Source organism: Mobula hypostoma, chromosome 5, assembly GCF_963921235.1.
Source record: "Mobula hypostoma chromosome 5, sMobHyp1.1, whole genome shotgun sequence".
Lineage (NCBI taxonomy): Eukaryota > Metazoa > Chordata > Chondrichthyes > Myliobatiformes > Myliobatidae > Mobula > Mobula hypostoma.
In genome coordinates, this window is record NC_086101.1 from 109298524 (window position 1) to 109320023 (window position 21500).

General features: G+C 46.7%; 1 protein-coding gene across 1 annotated transcript in view; it reads right to left on the minus strand.

Moving 5' to 3' along the window:
• The window catches only part of LOC134346905 (mucin-3A-like), a 39378-nt gene extending 18673 nt beyond the window's left edge, over positions 1-20705 (minus strand). The window contains exons 1-2 of the mRNA XM_063048739.1: positions 20507-20705; positions 16367-16480 (exon numbers count right to left, since the gene is read on the minus strand). Coding sequence (XP_062904809.1) covers positions 16367-16480; positions 20507-20690 — 298 coding nt within the window. The 5' untranslated portion in view covers positions 20691-20705. The remainder of the gene's footprint in view (positions 1-16366; positions 16481-20506) is intronic.
• Positions 20706-21500: the final 795 nt, after the last annotated feature.

Consider the following 21500-nt stretch of genomic DNA (forward strand, 5'->3'; position numbering starts at 1 on the left):
TGCAATGTACTGCTGCCGCAAAACAACAAATTTCATGACATACCGGTGATATTAAACCTGATTATGATTCTGAAATGGCTGCTGTATGAAAGGTGCTGGCAGATTAAGGAGTGACTTTGAGAAGTAGTTGTCACAAGGGGGTGCTGGGAATGGACCCAAATGCAAGACACAGACACTGAAGTACAAGGAACAGGACTTGACTAGAGTAAGGACGTGACAGGATTCAGGCAAGGAGCAGGGACAAGAGCGCAGACTTGGGCTAGGGAAAGCGGGACCAGGACTAGGAACCATGGACTAGGAGACAAGGCTTGAACTCCGAGCCCGAGACTGGACAAGGACCCAAAACCTGGGTCTTGCCTCGGGTTCGGACCCCAGAACCAGGCAAGGACATAACATGGCTTCAGGACAGGACGTGGCAGGGGACTAGAGGCCTGAGCTTGGAGACAGGCTGGGGTCTTTGCTCTTGAGGCTGGGGTCTTGGGTCTTGAGCTTGGCTTGGGGTCTTGGGTCTTGAGCCTGGCTGCGGGATCCTCGAGGCTTGGGCTCTTGGAGCCTGGCTGCGGGATCGTCATCTTGAAATGCGGAGGCTGATAACTCGGAAGGTGGAGCTGGAGACTCACTGGGAACTGAACATCAACATAGAACCGGGACTTGTTCTTCGAAAAGCCGGGACTCATCGTTAACACAACACTAACATGAGACAGGACAGAACATAAACATAGAGCCGGGACTTATCCTAAGACAAGCCGGGACACAACTTAATCTCCACACCAAGGTGGGACAGGTCCACCTGTTGGGTAACAGCAGGTCAACCAGACTTACCCAACAGAGGCAAAGACATGTCCCCCCCGCAGGGCAACGGCAAGACAGCCTGACTTACCCCACAGAGACAAGGGCAAGAAGAGACAAACACCAAAGAACAACAGACAGTTCCATCTCTGCTCCAGGGTAGCTCCAAGTCTCAGTTCGGCCAGCAACCTCCGCTGGCTACAGACACAGCTGGATCCCTACCTAGCTTGGAGTGGCTAGCAGCCACTCAGCTGGCCCAGGAAACAGCCAAATCCATACCGCAAAGACTACTCCAATGAGTGGCACAAGGCTCCATGAAGCAGTGGTCCTCCAAACAGGCCTAGAGATCATGAATGGTTTCACTAGCTTTCCATCAGCAGGTTGCTCCCAGGGGAACTGAAAGGACAAACCAGCAGCCCATACACAATCCCAAGGCTACTTATATTGCAAGCCCAAAGATTGGAATCAGGTGCCTATGATTAACTCAAACAAGGGACTGCTGGAAGACTCGGAGCCCTGAGTCCACGGACCAGACAGTGAACCGGAATGCAGACTTCACAGACTGGACCATGACAGTGTCCTCCCTTCTACGGGAGCCTCCCGGCAAATGAAGAGGCTCTTCATTACTAAGGACAACTTGGCGGGTGGGTGGGAGGTTTCGGCACTAGGGAATCCTGGATGGCTAGAGTTCATCTCTAGTGTCTGTGTTGCTGGGTTCATGGTTGCCTGGTTCGTTCTCTCACAAAGGGGTGCTGGGAATGGACCCAAATGTGAGACACAGACACTGAAGTACAAGGAACAGGACTTGACTAGCCTAGGGACGTGACAGGATTCAGACCAGGAGCAGGGACAAGAACGCAGATTTGGGCTAGGGAAAGCGGGACCAGGACTAGGAGACAAGGCTTGGACTCCGAGCCCAAGACTAGACAAGGACCCAAAACCTGGGTCTTGACTTGGGCTCGGACCCCGGAACCAGGCAAGGACATGACATGGCTTCAGGACAGGACATGGCTGGGGTCTAGAGGCCTGAGCTTGGAGACAGGCTGGGGTCTTGGGTCTTGAGCTCGGCCGCGGGATCCTCGAGGCTAGGGCTCTTGGCTCTTGGAGCTCGGCCGCGGGATCCTCGAGGCTAGGGCTCTTGGAGCTCGGCCGCGGGATCCTCGAGGCTAGGGCTCTTGGCTCTTGGAGCTCGGCCGCGGGATCCTCGAGGCTAGGGCTCTTGGCGCTCGGCCGCGGGATCCTCGAGGCTAGGGCTCTTGGCGCTCGGCCGCGGGATCCTCGAGGCTAGGGCTCTTGGCGCTCGGCCGCGGGATCCTCGAGGCTAGGGCTCTTGGCGCTCGGCCGCGGGATCCTCGAGGCTAGGGCTCTTGGCGCTCGGCCGCGGGATCCTCGAGGCTAGGGCTCTTGGCGCTCGGCCGCGGGATCCTCGAGGCTAGGGCTCTTGGCGCTCGGCCGCGGGATCCTCGAGGCTAGGGCTCTTGGCGCTCGGCCGCGGGATCCTCGAGGCTAGGGCTCTTGGCGCTCGGCCGCGGGATCCTCGAGGCTAGGGCTCTTGGCGCTCGGCCGCGGGATCCTCGAGGCTAGGGCTCTTGGAGCTCGGCCGCGGGATCCTCGAGGCTAGGGCTCTTGGAGCTTGGCCTCGGGATCATCATCTTGAAATGCGGAGGCTGGAGCTGGAGACTGACTGGGAACTGAACATCAACATAGAGCCAGGACTTGTCCTTCAAAAAGCCAGGACTCATCATTAACACGACACTAACATGAGACAGGACAGAACATAAACATAGAGCCAGGACTTATCCTAAGACAAGCCAGAACTCAACTTAATCTCCACGCAAGGTGGGACAGGTCCACCTGTTGCATAACAGCAGTACAACCAGACTTACCCAACAGAGGCAAAGACAAGACATGACCCCCCACAGGGCAACAGCAAAATGGCCTGACTTACCCCACAGAGGCAAGGATAAGACAAGACATGACCTCCCATGGGGCAACACAGAACAGCCTGACTTACCCCACAGAGACAAGGACAAGCAGAGACAAACACCAAAGAACAACAGACAGTTCCATCTCTGCTCCAGGGTAGCTCCAAGTCTCAGTTCAGCCAGCAACCTCAGCTGGCTACAGAAACAGCCGGATCCCTACCTAGCTCAGAGTGGCTGGCAGCCACTCATCTGGCCCAGGAAACAGCCAAATCCATACCGCAAAGACTACTCCAACGAGTGGCAACCAGTCTCCGTGAAGCAGTGGTTCTCCAACCAGGCCTGGAGATCATGAATGGTTTCACTAGCCTTCCATCAGCAGGTTGCTCCCAGGGGAACTGACAGGACAAACCAGCAGCCCATACTCAACCCCAAGGCTACATATATTGCAAGTCCAAAGATGGGAATCAGGTGCCAATGATTAACTCAAACAAGGTTCAGCTGGAAGACCCGGAGTCCTGAGTCCACGGACCGGACCGTGAACCAGAATGGGGGCTTCTCGGACTGGACCATGACAGTAGTATGCTTGGAAGAATGAATGTTTGCAGCGTTGAGAGATTTAGAAAGGATAAATGGGAAACATGTTTCAAAGAACAGCTACGGGATGGTGTGCCAGATTGCCTTCTGCTGTTTGGTGCTAAGTGGCAGTTGATCACGGCTATTCCCTGGTGTGAGAAACCCTTAACCTTGTGCTTCAATTTCCATTTCAGATATGTAGAGGGGTGACAAGGGGAGAATTCAGTTGAAGTGTTCTTGGGGAAATTGGATGATATTGTCCTGAGATAACATTTTTTATTAACACAATGCTGGACAAGAGAGTCAGTCATTTCAATACATTTAACTGCTGATGTTATCAATCTGAAATAAAAATGGAAAGCAGTATCTGCGGATTGAGAATTGGACTTCACAGTTTAGATAAACACACTTTCTCCAGAACTGGGAGCATTTAGAATCCAGTTGTGTTTTGAGCTGCAGGAAAGAGAAATGGGGATGAGAAGAAGGGGAATGTCTGTGATATGTTGGAGATCAAGGAGCAACGGAAGTCCCAGAGTGGTGTTGAGTGAGAAAGAGGGAAGAAAGTTTGTTCATCACAGCTCATCTTGAGGAGTTACAGACGGAGAACAGAGGAGAGAGAAACAAAAATCAAACGTACTGAAACTGTGAGATACAAAACACAATCGTTGCTGGAAATCTGCAGTCTTCGTAAATGTAGAAGAGGCTTGACCCTAAAGCAGAGAAGCAGAGATGATTTACCAGTGAGCAATAACTTTACCAATAGGTGGCAAAATAACAAGCCACAACAGGCCACAAAACGAGTGAGTAAAGAAACTAAACAACAGGCAACAGGGTAAACTTTAGGCAGGGAGAGTCTAAGCTAGGAGCATCTGGTTGAGGCTGGATACATTGTCAGGTGTGCTGGCTGGATCAGGCTCATGCTATAGGGACTGGCAGATCCAGATGATCAGTGTGAGGATCTGTGGGGATGGGATGATGGGGCAAGGACTCAGTCTCCATTTCAACTGGGAAATGGTTTGGGAGGAGGTGGTGCAGTTAAACTGTTTGAAGAAGAGGGTCCAGTGAGCATAACATGCGTTGAGTTTGTGGATCTGCTGTATGAATACGAAGTTCTGGATAACCTGGATGAAGAGACGGAAGGATGGGTGAGTAAGTTTGCGGATGACACAAAGATTGGAGGAGTTGTGGATGGAGCTGTAGGTTGTCGAAGGTTACAAGGGGATATAGACAGAGTTGGGCAGAAAAGTGGTAGATGGAGTTCAATCCGGATAAGTGTAAGGTGATGCATTTTGGAAGGACAAACCAGAAGGCTGAGTACAGGGTTACTTAAGAGTGTGGATGAACAGAGGGACTTTGGGGTTCTGTTACGTACCCCGTAACTGGGTTGCCAAACCAGCAGAAATGGATCACTCAGTTGGAGTCTGGAGTACTAGAACTAAGAAAGTTTTATTAAAGAAACAAGCAACACAGTAATCGAAAGGATAATAAATGCAACAATTCAACAATGATAACCACACATGTGCACAGAATTAAGATAACAGCATCAATCAAGCTCTATCGTTGTCTAGGGGTAAATGACCAATTTCAAAATGACTCAAAGTTCAGTTCGCAGTAATCGTTGCCATGGCGATGGACAAGGTGGGGGAAGAGAGACAGAGAGAACAGGAACAACTCATCATTCAGAACGGCTTCACTCACAGACCAGCGGGATGGCTCACGAGCAACTTTTTGGGCGGGTCCTTGGTGATGTCACCTGAGGTCACCGACTGTGACCCCTCCTCCAGATGCGGTCGATCCTCTGCAGTGAACCCGGCACCCAGGCAAGGGCGGACACACACCGGGTTCCCGCTGATCGTACCTTTCCACCCTTGTCGTTGTCTGGCACTTCTCACCCACTCGTGAGAGGCGCACCGCTTCCAGGGTCTTGTTACCTCGGGTGGCGTGTGTGTCGTCTTAGCGAACCTGTCCCTTTTTATCCCCCTGCTGGGGTATCGCCTGTCCATCACTTCAAACAGTTCAGGGTTCAAAGGGGGGAGCCGCTCCAGACAGCTCTTCCTCCCACATCCCTTCATTACACATCCCCAGACGCTGCTCCATTGTTCCTTATCTCTCCTTCCCCTGAGGGCAGGTGGCAGACCAACTGCTGATGCCACTGATGCTAGCCCAGGCCAGCAAACATCTTAATTTTATGTGTATTCTCGTAACACTTCCCCCCTTTAAGGATTTTTACCGGGAGGTAAAAATTACAAACATGACTACATTATCTGATACATACACAATATACATCTTTAACAGTTATTTAGCTAATACAGAGAATTTGAAGCTGTCAACACCTTGACAGACAGTCATCACATTTTCTGTTCCTTTTACACGTGTTATTAATAATCCCTTAGACCAGGCTCCAACTCAGCAAACTTCATAGTGGCCAAAAACACTGATGAATTGCGACCAATGTAACCTCTCATTTGGTTTTGTCCCGGACCACAATAACAAGGGTCGTCCCATTCCGACTCAGTTTTCTCTCGCAAGGGCTTAGTAGGAGGGGGACGGGTATTGACCGCAGAGTTATTGCAAAACTTCCTGCAGTACCCCACCATCTCCAAGAGCCTTCTGAGGGCCCTCTTGTCTGTCGGGGTTGGGAGGTCAGCGATAGCCTGCACTGTAGCTTGCATCACTGCCAGCTGCCCCTGTGTCACCACAATTCCCAGGTAAGTGACCTTCGTGTGGCCGAATTCATTTTTTTCAAGGTTCACTATCAAGCTGGCTTCAGACAGCCGTGTTAAATTGCCAATACACACCTCTGTGTTCATCAGCCCTTTAGTCACTGAATTACTCAAAAAATATGGGTGTTGTTTACTGGGCTGCCCTATTGTAACAGACATAACCCAACGTCCCAGTTCTTTGCATTTCCTCGGGACAATCAAACACATAGGTGCGAGTCGTTTAATTACTCCTTCGGGGATTAAGGGAGAGACCTTATCAGTAGACCTGGCCAAAACAATAGCCTTCTCCCATCTGACCGATCCCATCCTAATCTTCTCAAAATGGTTCTTTTCTCTTATCAGGGGGCCCCTAGCTTCATTGATTTCCACGCTAACACCGACTAGGTTTGTTAGCATATCAAAAGCCGGTGACCGTCTCAGTTCGCGTCGGTCATGATCAATAATATTCTTCCCCCTGGGCAGCCGGAAACTCTCTTTCATGATTCCACCAACTGTTTCCTCCAGCACCGCAAAATGTCCACCGGGGGGTACCTCGTGGGCCATGTTAAAAACCTCATCCCCATAACTCTTTTGCACCACCCCCCATTCCTCATCTGCGGGTACTGTACTTGATTTCCCTTTCTTCCTTAGCACTTCCTCATCCGCACAATAGCCTACTAGTTCCCTTGTCAAGGCTGTGTCAGAGAGAGCTGTCTCTGCAAAAACCATCAGCCCCTCGTCTCGCTCCTGCGTCTGCACAAATTCTTTCCTGGCTACTGCTACGTCCGTCCCAGCTCCCTCACTACCTCTTATCTCACTACACCCTGTCTCATACAAGGTTGGCAGAAATGTTTCAGCCAAATTCACCATCGCGGGCGGGGCCTCCATGCTGGCAGGCTGACCCGTCAATCTCACGACTGGGAACACGATTCCTCCGGCGATGTCATTACCGAGCAAGACTTCCACGTCTTTCATCGGTAATTCGGACCTCACCCCGATCGTGACTAGTCCAGAGACCAGGTTGCTCTGTAAATGTATCTGGTGCAAAGGGACTGACTCTGTCCCTTCCCCAACACCTTTGACCTCTACCTCCCCAGTCTGGGTCTCTGAGCTAAACTCTAATACACTCTTCAGTATTAGTGACTGACACGCTCCCGTGTCTCTCCAGATCCGCACTGGAACTGGTTTTAACCTCTCCTTCACTGACACCAGTCCGGCCGAGATAAACCTCTCGCGCCCTTCCTGGACTTTTTCAGACCTGTCCTTCCCTAGCGGTTCGCTTAACAGCTCAATACAGCCATTCAAAATTTCCGCTTTTCCTTTCCCCGTCTCCTTCCTTGGGGCAAAGCACCTGGACGCAAAGTGTCCGACTTTCCCACAATTATAACAGACGACCCCAGGAGACTTCCTACCAGACTGTTCCCGGTCTACCTTATCCTTTTCACTAGTCCCCGGCTTACTTTCTGACTTTTCCGGTGGACTCTCCCCGCCGTCCTGACTACCCTTCTGGTAGCCTTTACTCGGGGCAACCTTCATTTTATGCGTCAACGCATACTCATCCGCTAACTTAGCAGTTGCGGCTAACGTGGCTGCCTCTTTCTCATCGAGGTAGGGTCTCATACCCTCAGGGACACAACCTTTAAACTGCTCAATCAGAATCAGTTGCAGCAGTCTGTCATAATCCCCCTCTACCCCTTTCGAGGCGCACCAACGCTCACAATATGTTTGCATCTCACGAGCAAACTCCAAATACGTGCGGTCCCACCGCTTCCTCGCATTCCGGAACCTCTGCCGGTATGCCTCTGGGACCAACTCATAAATCCTGAGGATGGCCTCCTTCACCACCTCATACCTCTGGGCATCTTCCGCGGATAAAGCTGAGTAAGCTTGTTGGGCCTTCCCTTTCAGTACACTCTGAAGTAAAACAACCCACTTATCCCTCGGCCATTCCTGACTTATGGCCACTTTTTCGAAATGGAGAAAGTACCGATCCACATCGGTATCGTCAAATGGGGGAACCAGCCTAACCTCCTGGGTCGCCCGGAACCCTCCACCTTGGTTCGGCACGAGCCCCTGCTCGGCCCTTATCTTTAACTTCTCCAGCTCAAATTCCCTTTCCCTCTGTTTCTCCTCTCTCTCCAACTGTCTGTCCCTCTCTCTCTCTTCTCTCTCCAACTGTCTTTCTCTCTCTTGCCTTTCTACCTCTTTCTCTCTCTCCCGCCTTTCTAACTGCTTCTCTTCGTGTTCTAACTGCCGTACCCGGAACTCGTGCTCGAGTCTCAGTTTTTCAAGCTGTACCTGTACCGCGTCTCCAGCAGGTTTTTCAATAGACACCACCCCCAGCTCACCTTGGGGAAACACACCTTTAGATACATAGTGCTCTACAATAGCTCTGTGTATCTCCTCTCTCCTCATTGTCGACTTCACCTTGGCAAGATTCACCCGTTTGGCCACAGCTATCAATTCTGATTTCCTGGCATCCTCTAATGCCTCCAAGGTCGGCGCCTTTATAAATTCCTCAACCTCCATTTCTGCTGTTTGTCTTTTCTTTCTTTCGGGAATTTTAACCCAATCAATTTACTCCGTCCCAAATTTAGCGTTCAAAATCGCGGACGAGAACCCCACTTATGTTACGTACCCCGTAACTGGGTTGCCAAACCAGCAGAAATGGATCACTCAGTTGGAGTCTGGAGTACTAGAACTAAGAAAGTTTTATTAAAGAAACAAGCAACACAGTAATCGAAAGGATAATAAATGCAACAATTCAACAATGATAACCACACATGTGCACAGAATTAAGATAACAGCATCAATCAAGCTCTATCGTTGTCTAGGGGTAAATGACCAATTTCAAAATGACTCAAAGTTCAGTCCAGTTTGTAGTTCAGTTCGCAGTAATCGTTGCCATGGCGATGGACAAGGTGGGGGAAGAGAGACAGAGATAGAATAGGAACAACTGATCATTCAGAACAGCTTCACTCACAGACCAGCGGGATGGCTCACAAACAGCATTTGGGCGGGTCCTTGGTGATGTCACCTGAGGTCACCGACTGTGACCCCTCATCCAGATGCGGTCGATCCTCTGCAGTGAACCCGGCACCCAGGCAAGGGCGGACACACACCGGGTTCCCGCTGATCGTACCTTTCCACCCTTGTCGTTGTCTGGCACTTCTCACCCACTCGTGAGAGGCGCACCGCTTCCAGGGTCTTGTTACCTCGGGTGGCGTGTGTGTCGTCTTAGCGAACCTGTCCCTTTTTATCCCCCTGCTGGGGTATCGCCTGTCCATCACTTCAAACAGTTCAGGGTTCAAAGGGGGGAGCCGCTCCAGACAGCTCTTCCTCCCACATCCCTTCATTACACATCCCCAGACGCTGCTCCATTGTTCCTTATCTCTCCTTCCCCTGAGGGCAGGTGGCAGACCAACTGCTGATGCCACTGATGCTAGCCCAGGCCAGCAAACATCTTAATTTTATGTGTATTCTCGTAACAGTTCAAATCCATACATCCCTCAAGGTCGCTGCACAGGTTGATAGGATAGTTAAGAGGGTTTGTGGGATGCTAGGCTTCATTAATAGGGGGATTGAGTTCAAGATGTTATATACCCCGCAACTGAGTTGCCAAACCAGCAGAAATGGACCACTTAGTTGGAGTCTGGTTTAACAGAAACTAGTAAAGTTTTATTAAAGAAATAAGTAACACAGTACTCTAATCGTAAGGATATAAATGCAACAGGTTTAGCAATGATAAAACACACATGTACACAGAACTAGGGTAATAGGAATCAACCAAGCTCTATCGCAGTCTAGGGGTAAAATGATCAGTCTCAAGTGACGCAGAGTTCAGTTCAGCTTAGCACAGTTCGCAGTAATCGCTGTTGTGCCGTTGGAGAGAGAGAGAGAGAGAACGCAAATTTTGATTCAAACAGACCTTTGATATTCTTCACAGTTAGCTTTCGGGCGAACCCTTTTATGTCTTCTGTGGTCACTGACTGTGACCCCTCTGTTCTGGATACGACCGTTCTTCCGCGGTGAACCCGGCACCCAGGCAAGGGCAGACACACACGCCAGGTTCCCACCAATTGTACCCTTTTCACCCTGTCAGTCTATGGTCGGTTCCCGTGAACCAGACCTCCAACTAACACCAACTTGTGGGGGCACACTGCTCTTCCAGGGTCTCGCTACCTCGTGATCTCGTGGTTTGTCGTGCCTTAGCGAACCTGTTCTTTTTATCCCCCTGCTGGGGTATCGCCTGTCCATCAAACTTCAAACAGTTCAGGTTCAAAGCAACCGGTCTGTCAATATTCTGAAATGTGTTTCTTTCTCATTAATCTCTCTCTTCTCTCTTATTAGCATTTTGAATGTTTCTCCATTGTCTCACTTATCTCTCTCTCATTAGCATCAATCTTCTGATAACTTGGTTTGTCGTCACAAAGAGTAGAGAGGTCATGTTGCAACTCTGCAAATCTCTGGTGACACCACACTTAGAGTATTGTGTTCAGTTCTGGTCACCTCATTATAGGAAGGATGTGGAAGCTATGGAGAAGGTGCAGAGGAGATTTACCAGGATGTTGCCTGGATTGGAAAACAAGTCTTATGAGGGAGGTTAGCAGAGCTGGGACTTTTCTCTTTGGAGCGTAGAAGAATGAGAGGGGACTTGATAGATGTCTACAAGATTATGAGAGGCATAGATAGGGTGGATAGCCAGTACCTCTTTCCCAGGGCATGTAATTGCAAACACCAGAGGGCATATGTACAAAGTTAAGGGAAGGAAGTTTAGGGGAGACAACAGGGGTAAGTTTTTTTACATAGAGGGTTGTGGGTGCCTGGAATGACTTGCCAGGGATGGTGGTGGCTAAAACATTAGGGGTATTTAACAGCCTTTTGGACAGGCACATGGAGGAAAGAAAAATAGAGGGTTACGGGGTAGTGTGGGTTTAGTACATTTTTTAAGGAATATATGGGTCAGCACAACATCGAGGGCCGAAGGGCCTGTACTGTTCTGTAGTATTATAGTGTTTAGTGTGTAGTGAAAGACTGCACCAACAGGGCGAACAAACAACCAGTGTGCAAAAGGCAACAAACTGCAAAGACAAAAGGAAGAAAAATAAATAATAATAAACTGTTCTGAGATGGGGCAAGTAAAGTTGAATGAAATTATCCCCACTGATTCAAGAGTTTGATGGTTGACGGGTAGTAACTGTTCTTGAACCTGGTGATTTGAGTCCTGAAGCTCCTGCACCTTCTTCCTGATGGCAGCAGCAGTAGAGAGTATGAGCTGGGTGGTGGGGGTCCCAGATGATGGATGATGCTTTCCTATGACAGTGGTCCATGTAGATGCCCTGAGTGGTGGGGAGGGCTTTACCCCTGATGGACTGGGCCATATCCACTACTTTTCACAGGGCATTGATGTTTCCATTTTCAGGCTGTGATGCAGCCAGTCAATATACTCTCCATTACACATCTATGCAAGTTGGTCAAAGTTTCAGATGTCATGTTACAAGCTTCAAAGGAGATAATGGCACTGCCATGCTTTCTTCTTAATTGCAGAGGAAATGATAACACAGAGGACCCACTCCACCTCTAAACCCCTGATAAGGACTAGCTCATGGCCCTCAGGCATTACCCTCCTCCTGAAGTCAATAATCAGCCCCTTGGTCTTGCTGACATTGTTAGACATTGTTGTTGTGGCACCAAATGGTCAGATTTTCAATCTTCCTGCTAAATGCTGATTCTTCACTGCCTTTGAGTAGCCAACAACTGTAGTGTTATCAGCAAATTTAAATATAACATTGAGTCATAGTCATAGAAAAATACAGTACAGAAACAGGCTCTTCATCCCATTTAGACCATGTCAAACCATTTGAACTGCCTACTCCCATCACTGTGCACCAAGACTAAAGCCCCCTGTACCCCTACCATCCATGTAGTTATCCAAAACTTAAACATTGACATCGAGCTCACATGCACCACTTGTGTTGGCAGCTCATTCCACACTCTCATGACCTCTGAGTGAACAAGTTCCCCTCATGTTCCCTTAAACATTTCACCTGTCACTTATCACATGACCTCTGGTTGTAGTCCCACCCATCCTTCATGAAAAAGCCTGCTTGTATTTATCCCATCTGTACTCCTCTTAATTTTGTATACCTTTATCAAATCTCCTCCCAGTCTTCTGCATTCCAGTGAATGAAGTACGAACCTATTCAATCCTCCAGATCTGGCAACATCCTTGTAAATTTTCTCTGTACTCTTTCAACCTTATTTACATCTTTCTTGTTGGTAGGTGAACAAAACTGCTCACAATACTTTAAATTAGGCCTCACCAACTTCTTATACAACCTCAACATAACATCCTAACTCCTGTACTCAATACATTGATTTATGAAGGACACTGTGCCAAAAGCTTTCTTTACAACCTGATCTACCTGTGACACCAATTTTAATGAATTATGGACCTGTGTTCCCAGATCCCTTTATTCTACAGTACTCCTCAGTGCCTTCAATTTCCTGGCTTATTCTTAGAGCCTCTCTTAAACAGTGGAAGAACATTGGCTATCCACCAATCCTCAATCTATCCACCAGTCACCCGTCGCCAAGGATGATTTAAATATCTTTGCGAGGGCTCTGGTAATTTCTGCATTTGCATCTCCCAGGGTCCAAAGAGGCACCTTGTAAAGCCCTGAGGATTTATTTACCCTAATTTGCATCAGGACAGCAAACCCCTCCTCCTCTGCAATCTGCATAGGGTGAATTAAGTCAATGCCACTCTGCCTCCCTTCTATAGACTCTGCATCCCATCGCCTGAGTAAATGGAGATGCAAAAAAATCCATTTAAGATTCCCATGTCTTTTGTCTCCACACATGGATTACCAATCTAATCTCCTAGAGGACAAATGTTGTCCCTTGCAGTCCTTTTGCTCTTAACATATCTGTAGAATCCCTTAGAATTCTCCTTCACCTTGTCTGCTAGAGTAACTTCATGCCTTGTTTTAGCCCTCCTGATTTCTTTCTCAAGGGTTCTCTTGCATTTTTATACTCCATGAACATCTCATTTGTTCCTACCTGCTTATATCTGCCATGCACCTCCTCTTTTTCTTAACCAGGGCCTCAGAATCTCTTGAAAACCGAGGTTCCCTACATCTGTTATCTTTACTATTTATTCTGATGAGCACATACAAGCTTCGTACTCTCAAAATGTTCACTTTTGAAGGAACCCCCCCGCCTTTCAAACATACCTTTGCCAGAAAACAGCCTGCCCCAATCCACACTTGACAGATCACTGCTGAAACCATTAAAATTGGGCTTTCTCCAATTTAGAATCTATACCCACGGACCAACCTATCTTTTTGCATATTTACTTTGAAACAAATGGTATTGTGATCACTAGTGGCTAAGTGTTCACTGCACACCCTTAGCTACATGGTAAACTGTATAATTTTCCTATTTCTGGCCTTACTAGCACGGGTAGCAATCCTGAGATCACAGCTCTGGAGGTCCTGCTGTTTAACGTAGCACTTAACTCCCTGAACTCACTTTGCAGAACCTCGTCACACTTCCTGCCTATGAACCAACATGAACCATGACCTCTGGCAAATATAACAAAGGAAAAACAATAAACTGTGAGACAGGGGAGAAAAACTCTACCTGCAACTTTTTTGCTTTCTCTGACTGAAACCTCAAAGAGCAAAAGCCTCAAAATCTCCACTCTAACTTGCCACTCCAACAATGGCTGCTCTGACAATGGCCACTCCACTTGCCCCGACTTCCTTTAATTTGTTCTTGCTAATCAAATCCAAATGCTCAAGGCTCCAAACTACCACGAGTCGCTGCCGTTTCTGCTCAATTGGCGAACCCGAGTGAACTACGTCTTCTCTGGCTTCTGATCTCCAGTCTGCAATTGGGTGCTGCTCAAAGCTGGAGCAGTGCTCAGCCACACAGTCATAAGTGTCAGGTGAGTAGAGCAGGGGCCAAGCACACAGACTTGTGGTGCTCCTGTGCTGATGGAGATCGTGGAGGAGATGTTGTTGCCAATCTGAACTGTCTGGGGTCTGACAATCAAGGAGGTATTGAGGCCCAGGTCTTGAAGCTTATTGATTTGTTTTGATGGGATGATGGTATTGAATGTTGAGCTGTAGTTGTAAATAGCATTCTGATTTGTGCGTCTTTGCGGTCCAGGTGATCCGGGGTTGAGTGATGATCCAATGAGCTGGTGTCTGGTGTGGACCTGTTGTGTCAGCAGGCAAACTGGAGTGGATCCCAGTCACTTCTCAGGCAGAGTTGATGTTTCATCACCAACCTCTCAAAACACTTCATCACTGTGGTTGTAAGTGCTACTGGATGACAGTCATTGAGGTAGGTTACCATGCTCTTCTTGGGCACCAGTATAACTGAAGCAGGTGAGTACCTCTGACTGCTAAAGCAAGGGGTTAAATATCTCAGTGAACACACCAGCCAGTTGATCAGCACAGATCTTCAGTACTCGGCCAGGTGCTGGATGCTATCAATGGGTTTACCCTCCTTAAGGGTTGTCTCACGACAGCCTCAGAGACTGAAATCAGAGTCATTAGGGTACAGGGTAATCTGTAACTACAGTTTACAGACAGTTCTTGGATCACTTATAGAACTGGTGGAGTGCCTGAAGGAACAGTGTTAAAAAAAAACAGTCTGCTTGGTGGAAGATCATCAGGTTGCAATCTCTGTGGTCTGGCATTTTTTTGTGTTCTGACATTGGTTAGTTTTCAACATGTAAATAGATACAGCAAGCAATCAGAAAGACAAATATTAAGATGGACTTCATTGCAAGAGGATTTGAATAAATAAACCTTGCTCCAGTTGTATATTCCAGAAGAATTTGCATCTAGAATGTTGTCTTCCTCCCAAAGGAAGGGTGTATTTCTGCTCTTCCATCAAACAGAGTTCAACAGAAGTTGACCCAATTGATTTCTGGATTGACATATGACTTGGTTGAAGAGATGTCCACACCCCTCTCCTATCAGATTCCTTCCTCTCCAGTCCTTGATCTTTTCTACCCGTCTGGCTTCACCTGTCACTATCGAGCTATCCCCCTTCCCTCCACCCCCTCAAAGCTTTTTCATTCTGGTGTCTTGCCTCTTCCATTCCAGTGCTGAAGAATGGTCTTGGTCCAAAACTGTCCATCCATTTCCATAGATACTGCCCGACTTGATGAGTTACTCCATCATTTTGCGTGTGTTGCTTTGGATTTCCAGCACGTCCAGACTTTCTATGTTTATAATTCGGCAAATTGAGTAATTTCTGTCTGTATTTTAGATAAATTAGAGATGACCTCACTGAAAAGTATAAAACTCTGAAGAGGGTTGGTCAGGTGGGTACTGAGTTAATGTGTTCCCTGTTCATCTAAAGGCCACAGTCAAAATAAAAAAGAAACAAAGTTGGCCATTCAGAAGAGAAATGAGGTGAACTTTCCTTATCATCATTATTCTGTATGACATAGGCAATCATGGTCTATTATTGACCATGATTGTTCTTGGCAATTTTTTCTACAGAAATGGTTTGCTATTGCCTTTTTCTGGCCAGTGTCTTGATAAGATGGGTTACCTCAACCATTATCAGAAATTTTCTGCCCTGCGTCGGTGGTCGCATAACCAGGATGTGATATGCACCATCTTCTCATACAACCATACACCACCTGCTCCCATGACCCTGTTCGGGGAGGGAGGTGCCAGGCAGGTGCTACACTGTGCCCAAGGTTGACCAGCAAGGTAGCGGAGGGAAGGAGCTCCTTACATCTTCTTTGGTAGCATGTATCTCCACTCCACAACCCAGAACTTTCCTCACCCAGTGGATAATGAAACTTTGCATTCATTACAGAAGGACGTATAAAGGCTCAGCCACTGGGTATATTCAAGTAAGGGTTTCTGGAGACTGTAGACACTCAGAAATTGATAATACTTTTAATATGAAGAGACTTGGGGAACGAGGGTAAATGAGAAATGGCACAGAGCCATGATGTTAGTTGCCAAGTTGCCTACTCTTCTTCTATTGAATGAACAATAGATGTCATTCAGATTCACCAGGATCCTCCTTACATGTAATATGCTCACAGAAGTTACATGTATTATTTTTGTTCTAATGGAATTCCCAAAGATTTCCTCTCTGCATCCATATCACCCAACTGTATTTAACACCAGGTTGAAATTCCATCATATAGCATGATTCAATAATCAATAACACTTCTACGTAGGAGCAGAGGAGAGTTAGAAACTGTTCTTTCATTTACTGGGCTTCAGGATGGAGGCAGGTTGATCTTTGTATAGCAAGAGAATGCCAAGCAGCAGGACAGTCAAAACAACAGCACCAAACTCACAACATACTCACCAACTTTGAAAACATACTCACCAACATCAATGTCATCATCTATACGTTCACAATAGTCCCCTTCATAGGGATCGGGGCAATCACATTCATCGTCATCATCATCCCAGGTCCCTCCATTCTGGCATGGATTTTTTTCTGTAAAAATAGATCACGAGTTTTATATAGGCATTTTTTGGATTAAGCTCACATTACAAGTTCTTCCTACAGATTGAAAACTGTACTGCCACCTGAACAGATGTATCAATCTATCTTTAATCTGCTGTTATGCACCATTCTTCTTGGCATGATTATTCAATCATACAGAAGGTCCAAAGTTCACACACAATGGCTGACAGCATGGTAGTGTAGTGGTCAGCACAAAGCTTTACAGTACCAGTGACCCAGGTTCAATTCCCACCACAGACTCCATTGCGAATGGACAACCCCTCAGGTAATAACCTCCTCTGGACTCTCTCAGGTGACAATATATACATCCACCACCTGCTTCCATGTCTTCACGTGACCCTGGTCGGGCGGGGGGAGAGGAGGGGGCTAAGCAGGTACTACACCTAGCCCGAGTGTGACCTGCAGGCTGGCGGAGGTGGGGAGCACCTTACACATCCTTTGGTAGTGACATATCCACACCCCATCACCCAGGCACAGGGAAGCAGGGGCCAGCACAGAAAGGATGAGTTGCACCGAAATTGAAAGGGGAGCAATATCCCTGCAAGGAGATTTGTTAGAACTTCTGGGGAGTGTTTAAACTTGTGTGGTTGGGTGGAAACCAGAATAATAGGTTCAGCATATGAAGGGATTGAGGAGAAGGTAGAGATTAGATCAAGCAAATTGAAAATGAAAAAGAGAAATAAAAGTTTAATGAATATAAATACAAAAGATTCTGCAGACGCTGGAAATCCAGAGTAACACTCACAAAATGCTGGAGAAACTTAGCAGGTGAGACAGCATCTATGGAGAGATGTCATTCCATGCTGATGGGCTCAAGTGTATTTATTTCAATGCATGGAGTATTACAGGATTGGGCAGATCAATTTAGGGCCTAGATTAGCACATGGAAATAAGATGTTGTGGCCATTATAGAAGTTTCACCGAGAGAGGGGCAGAACATTGCAGGACTCAGATGTTTCAGGTGCAATAGAGAGGGTGTGAATAAGGTGGAGTTGTACCAGTGAGCAGACAGAACATCACAGTGGCACTGAGGCTCATCTAGTGAAGCAATACGGGTAGAGTTCAGGAATAAGAAAGATGCAATCTCTCTGATGGAATTATACTCTCGGCTCACCAATACCTAGAGGGAGATAATGGAACAGAGAGGTTGGTAGATGATGGAAAGATAGAACACAACAGGGTAGTTGTTGTAGGTGACTATAATTTTTTTTCAATATTGACGGACACTTCCCTATTGCCGGAAGATTAGTTGGGACTGAATTTGTTGATGCACTTAATAGTTTTTAATACAGTTTTTTGGGTAATCCAGTCAGAGAAGGAGCCATGTTGGACAATGTATTAGTAAATTAGCTTGGCCAGGCAATTGGAGTTTCCATGAGAAAGCATTTGGGAATTGTGATCTAACTCCATAGGTTTTCAGATAGTCGTGTATAAGGATATTTATGGACTTTGCATGGCGGTGGGGAGGAGGTACAAAGCTGGGGAGAAATAATTGAGATTGGCTTAGATGTAAGGTTCATTTAAAGGCCAGCTGGTCAGAATTCAGGACCAACATGTTCCTGTGAGGAAGAAAGACAGGAATGGCAAGGAACCTTGGATGATGGGATATGTTGTCAATTTAGTCAAAAAACAAAATGGAAGTACAGTTTGACTTCCCCTTATCTGAAATGCTTGTGGTTGGAAGTATTTTGCCTTTTGGATATTTTTGGATTTTGGAATATATAATGAGATAGCTTGGGATCACCATCATTTCCATGTGAATTTATGTGTTACCAGTTTGTACCAGAAATGATTGGTCGGTAAGCCCTAAATCACTAGACAACAATATTAAGATCAAGGATCAACTTTATTCCCCATGTAATTTACATGTATTAGGAATTTGCTGTGGTGTGTTGGTGCAACATGCAAAAAAAATTCAATAATTTTAAAGAATAAGGAATGATTTAAAAATAAAAATGTTAGTGTTAAACTATGGATATGAGGAGCTACTCACATCTGGAAAAGCATAGACTTATTAGGGGCAGTCAACATGGCTTGGTGTGGGAAGGGCATGTCTTACAAACTTGATTACATTTTTTGAACAGGTGATGAGGATGATTGATGAGGGTAGGATATATCTATGAATGTTCGTCAGGCATTCAACACGGTCCCTCGAGGCTTTGGATGTTGCCTACATGGACTTAAGTAGAAAGTTCAACAAGGTCTCTCAGAGTAGACTGATCCATAAAATTCAGGCACATGGGATCCACAGAGGACTGGTGGACTAAATTCAAAATTGGTTTGGCAATGGAAAACATAGGGTAGTGGCAGAGGAGTGTTATTCTAACTTGAGGTCTTTCATCAGTGGTGTTCCAGTGGTCAGTGCTGGGACCTCATTGTTGTGTATTTAATATTTCAGTATTATTTCAGCAATCTTGTACTATATATATTCTTCAATCAAGCATTCTTTGTTATTTATATAATTCATTGTGGCTGAGTGTATAAATACATGAATTGCAAACGTCACAATGCTACCTTGTGATGAATGCATGCCTTGCTTAAAGTAAACTTGAAGTTAGACCCGCATTTCAGACTAACATGTCTTCCTTTGAATTAGTTTAATGTTTTTAAGTTAGAAAATATAACATATGTATATTTAATATTTGGACGTTCACTGTTCATTCATTTCCATATATGCTGTCTGACCTGCAGAGTTTCACCTGCATTTTATGCATGTTGCTTTGGATTTCCAGAATCCAGAGACTTTCTCTTGTTTATAACAGACATACTGCTGGGTGTACTTCACCAACTGGAACACTGCCCCCAATGTGAGATCAAAATCGAAGGAAAAGTGAAGATGATGGAAATCTAGTAAAATCTGTTGAAGTTTAATCCAAACATTAGCTAATGCTGTCTAACTTCCCAAACATTTCCGACATTTACAGTTCTATTTTATATAGAACATAGAACAGTACAACACTGGAAAAAGCCTTTTGTCTTACAATGTCTCTGTCAAGCATGATGCCAAAGTAAATCTCGTCTGCCTGCACATGATCCCTATTCCTCTATTCCCTGTATATTCTGTGTCTATCTAAAAGCCTCTTAAACGTCAATATCATCTGGTTCTAGCACCGCCCCAGGTCAACTCCCTCCAGACACCTCCCACTTTCTGTGTAAAAAGACTTGTCCTGGTCCTTTGAACTTTCCCTCTATCAGTTTAAATGCACGTACTCTAGTATTTAACACTTCTACCCTCCGACAGTCTACTCTAATTGATTCTATAAACTTCTACTTGGTTTCCCATAGTCTCTGAAGCTCTAAGTTTGTCCAACCTCTGCTTATAACTCACGCCCTCAAATTCAGGCAACATTCTGGGAAACCTCTTCTGTGCTCTTTCCAAAGCCTCCACGTCATTTCCATGATGGATTTGCATACAAGACTCCAAGAGTGGCTTAACCAAAGTTTTATAATGTTGCCACATTACTGCAGATTCTTATGCTCAGTGCCCAGATCAATTAAGGTAAGCATGAGCTACACCCTAACACCCTATCTACTTGCTTGGCCACTGTCATGAAGCTATGGACATGGACTCCAGGATCCGATCCAATTATACATCATTAAGTGTCCTGCCATTAATCACTTACTTTGCACACACATTAGACCTCCCAAAATGCAACACCTCTCACTAGCCTGGTTTAAACTCCATCTTCTAATTCTTAGCCAATATATAAATGATCTACATCCTGCTGGAACCCTTTATTATTGAACATCCTTGTAATCTCGATGCTGCATATTTTGCCGCCAGTATTTCATCGAACATATTCCGGTTTAATTAATGAGGCAACACAGCAGGATCATTTGTAACTAATGAATAACACCAGAAATATTGAAAACATCCAGTGGTCAGTTAGCATATGGAGAAGGTGAAAGACAATTCTATAATTCAGGACAGGATGATGCACAAAATAGACTGTTTGCAGTGACATGGACAAACTAAGTAACAAAATCAACAATTACCTGGTAATTTAGTTGTGGTGGGACGCACAGTGGTCCGAGGAGTTGTAACAGCTGTCGTCAACACCGGCTTTTTGGATGTCGAGGAGGAGGTCGTTGTGGATGTCGTGCGGCTTGTTGTGGTATTTGTAGTTAGCAAGTTTGATGTGCTGTTGGGTTGACTTGGTGGCTTTGTTGAAGTCCTCATTGGTGTACTGGTTACTGTAGGTGATGTGCTGGTTGGTGTGCTGGACTGTGTGGTCAGTGTGCTGGTCAGTGTGGTCGGTGTGCTGGTCAGTATGGTCGGTGTGCTGGTCAGTATAGTCGGTGTGCTGGACTGTGTGGTCAGTGTGGTCGGTGTGCTGGTCAGTGTGGTCGGTGTGCTGGTCAGTGTGGTCGGTGTGCTGGTCAGTATAGTCGGTGTGCTGGACTGTGTGGTCAGTGTAGTCGATGTGCTGGTCTGTGTGGTCGGAGTACTGGTCAGTGTAGTCGATGTGCTGGTCTGTGTGGTCGGAGTACTGGTCAGTGTAGTCGATGTGCTGGTCTGTGTGGTCGGAGTACTGGTCAGTGTAGTCGATGTGCTGGTCTGTGTGGTCGGAGTACTGGTCAGTGTAGTCGATGTGCTGGTCTGTGTGGTCGGAGTACTGGTCAGTGTAGTCGTGTGCTGGTCAGTGTGCTGGACTGTGTGGTCGGTGCACTGGTCAGTGTGGTCGGTGTGCTGGACTGTATGGTTGGTGCACTGGTCAGTGTGGTCGGTGTGCTGGACTGTATGGTTGGTGCACTGGTCAGTGTGGTCGGTGTGCTGGACTGTGTGGCCGGTGCACTGGTCAGTGTGGTCGGTGTGCTGGACTGTGTGGTCGGTGTGCTGGTCATTGTAATCGGTGTGCTGGTCATTGTAATCGATGAGCTGGTCAGTGTGCTGGACTGTGTGGTCGGTGTGCTGGTCATTGTAATCAATGAGCTGGTCAGTGTGCTGGACTGCGTGGCCGGTGCACTGGTCAGTGTGGTCAGTGTGCTG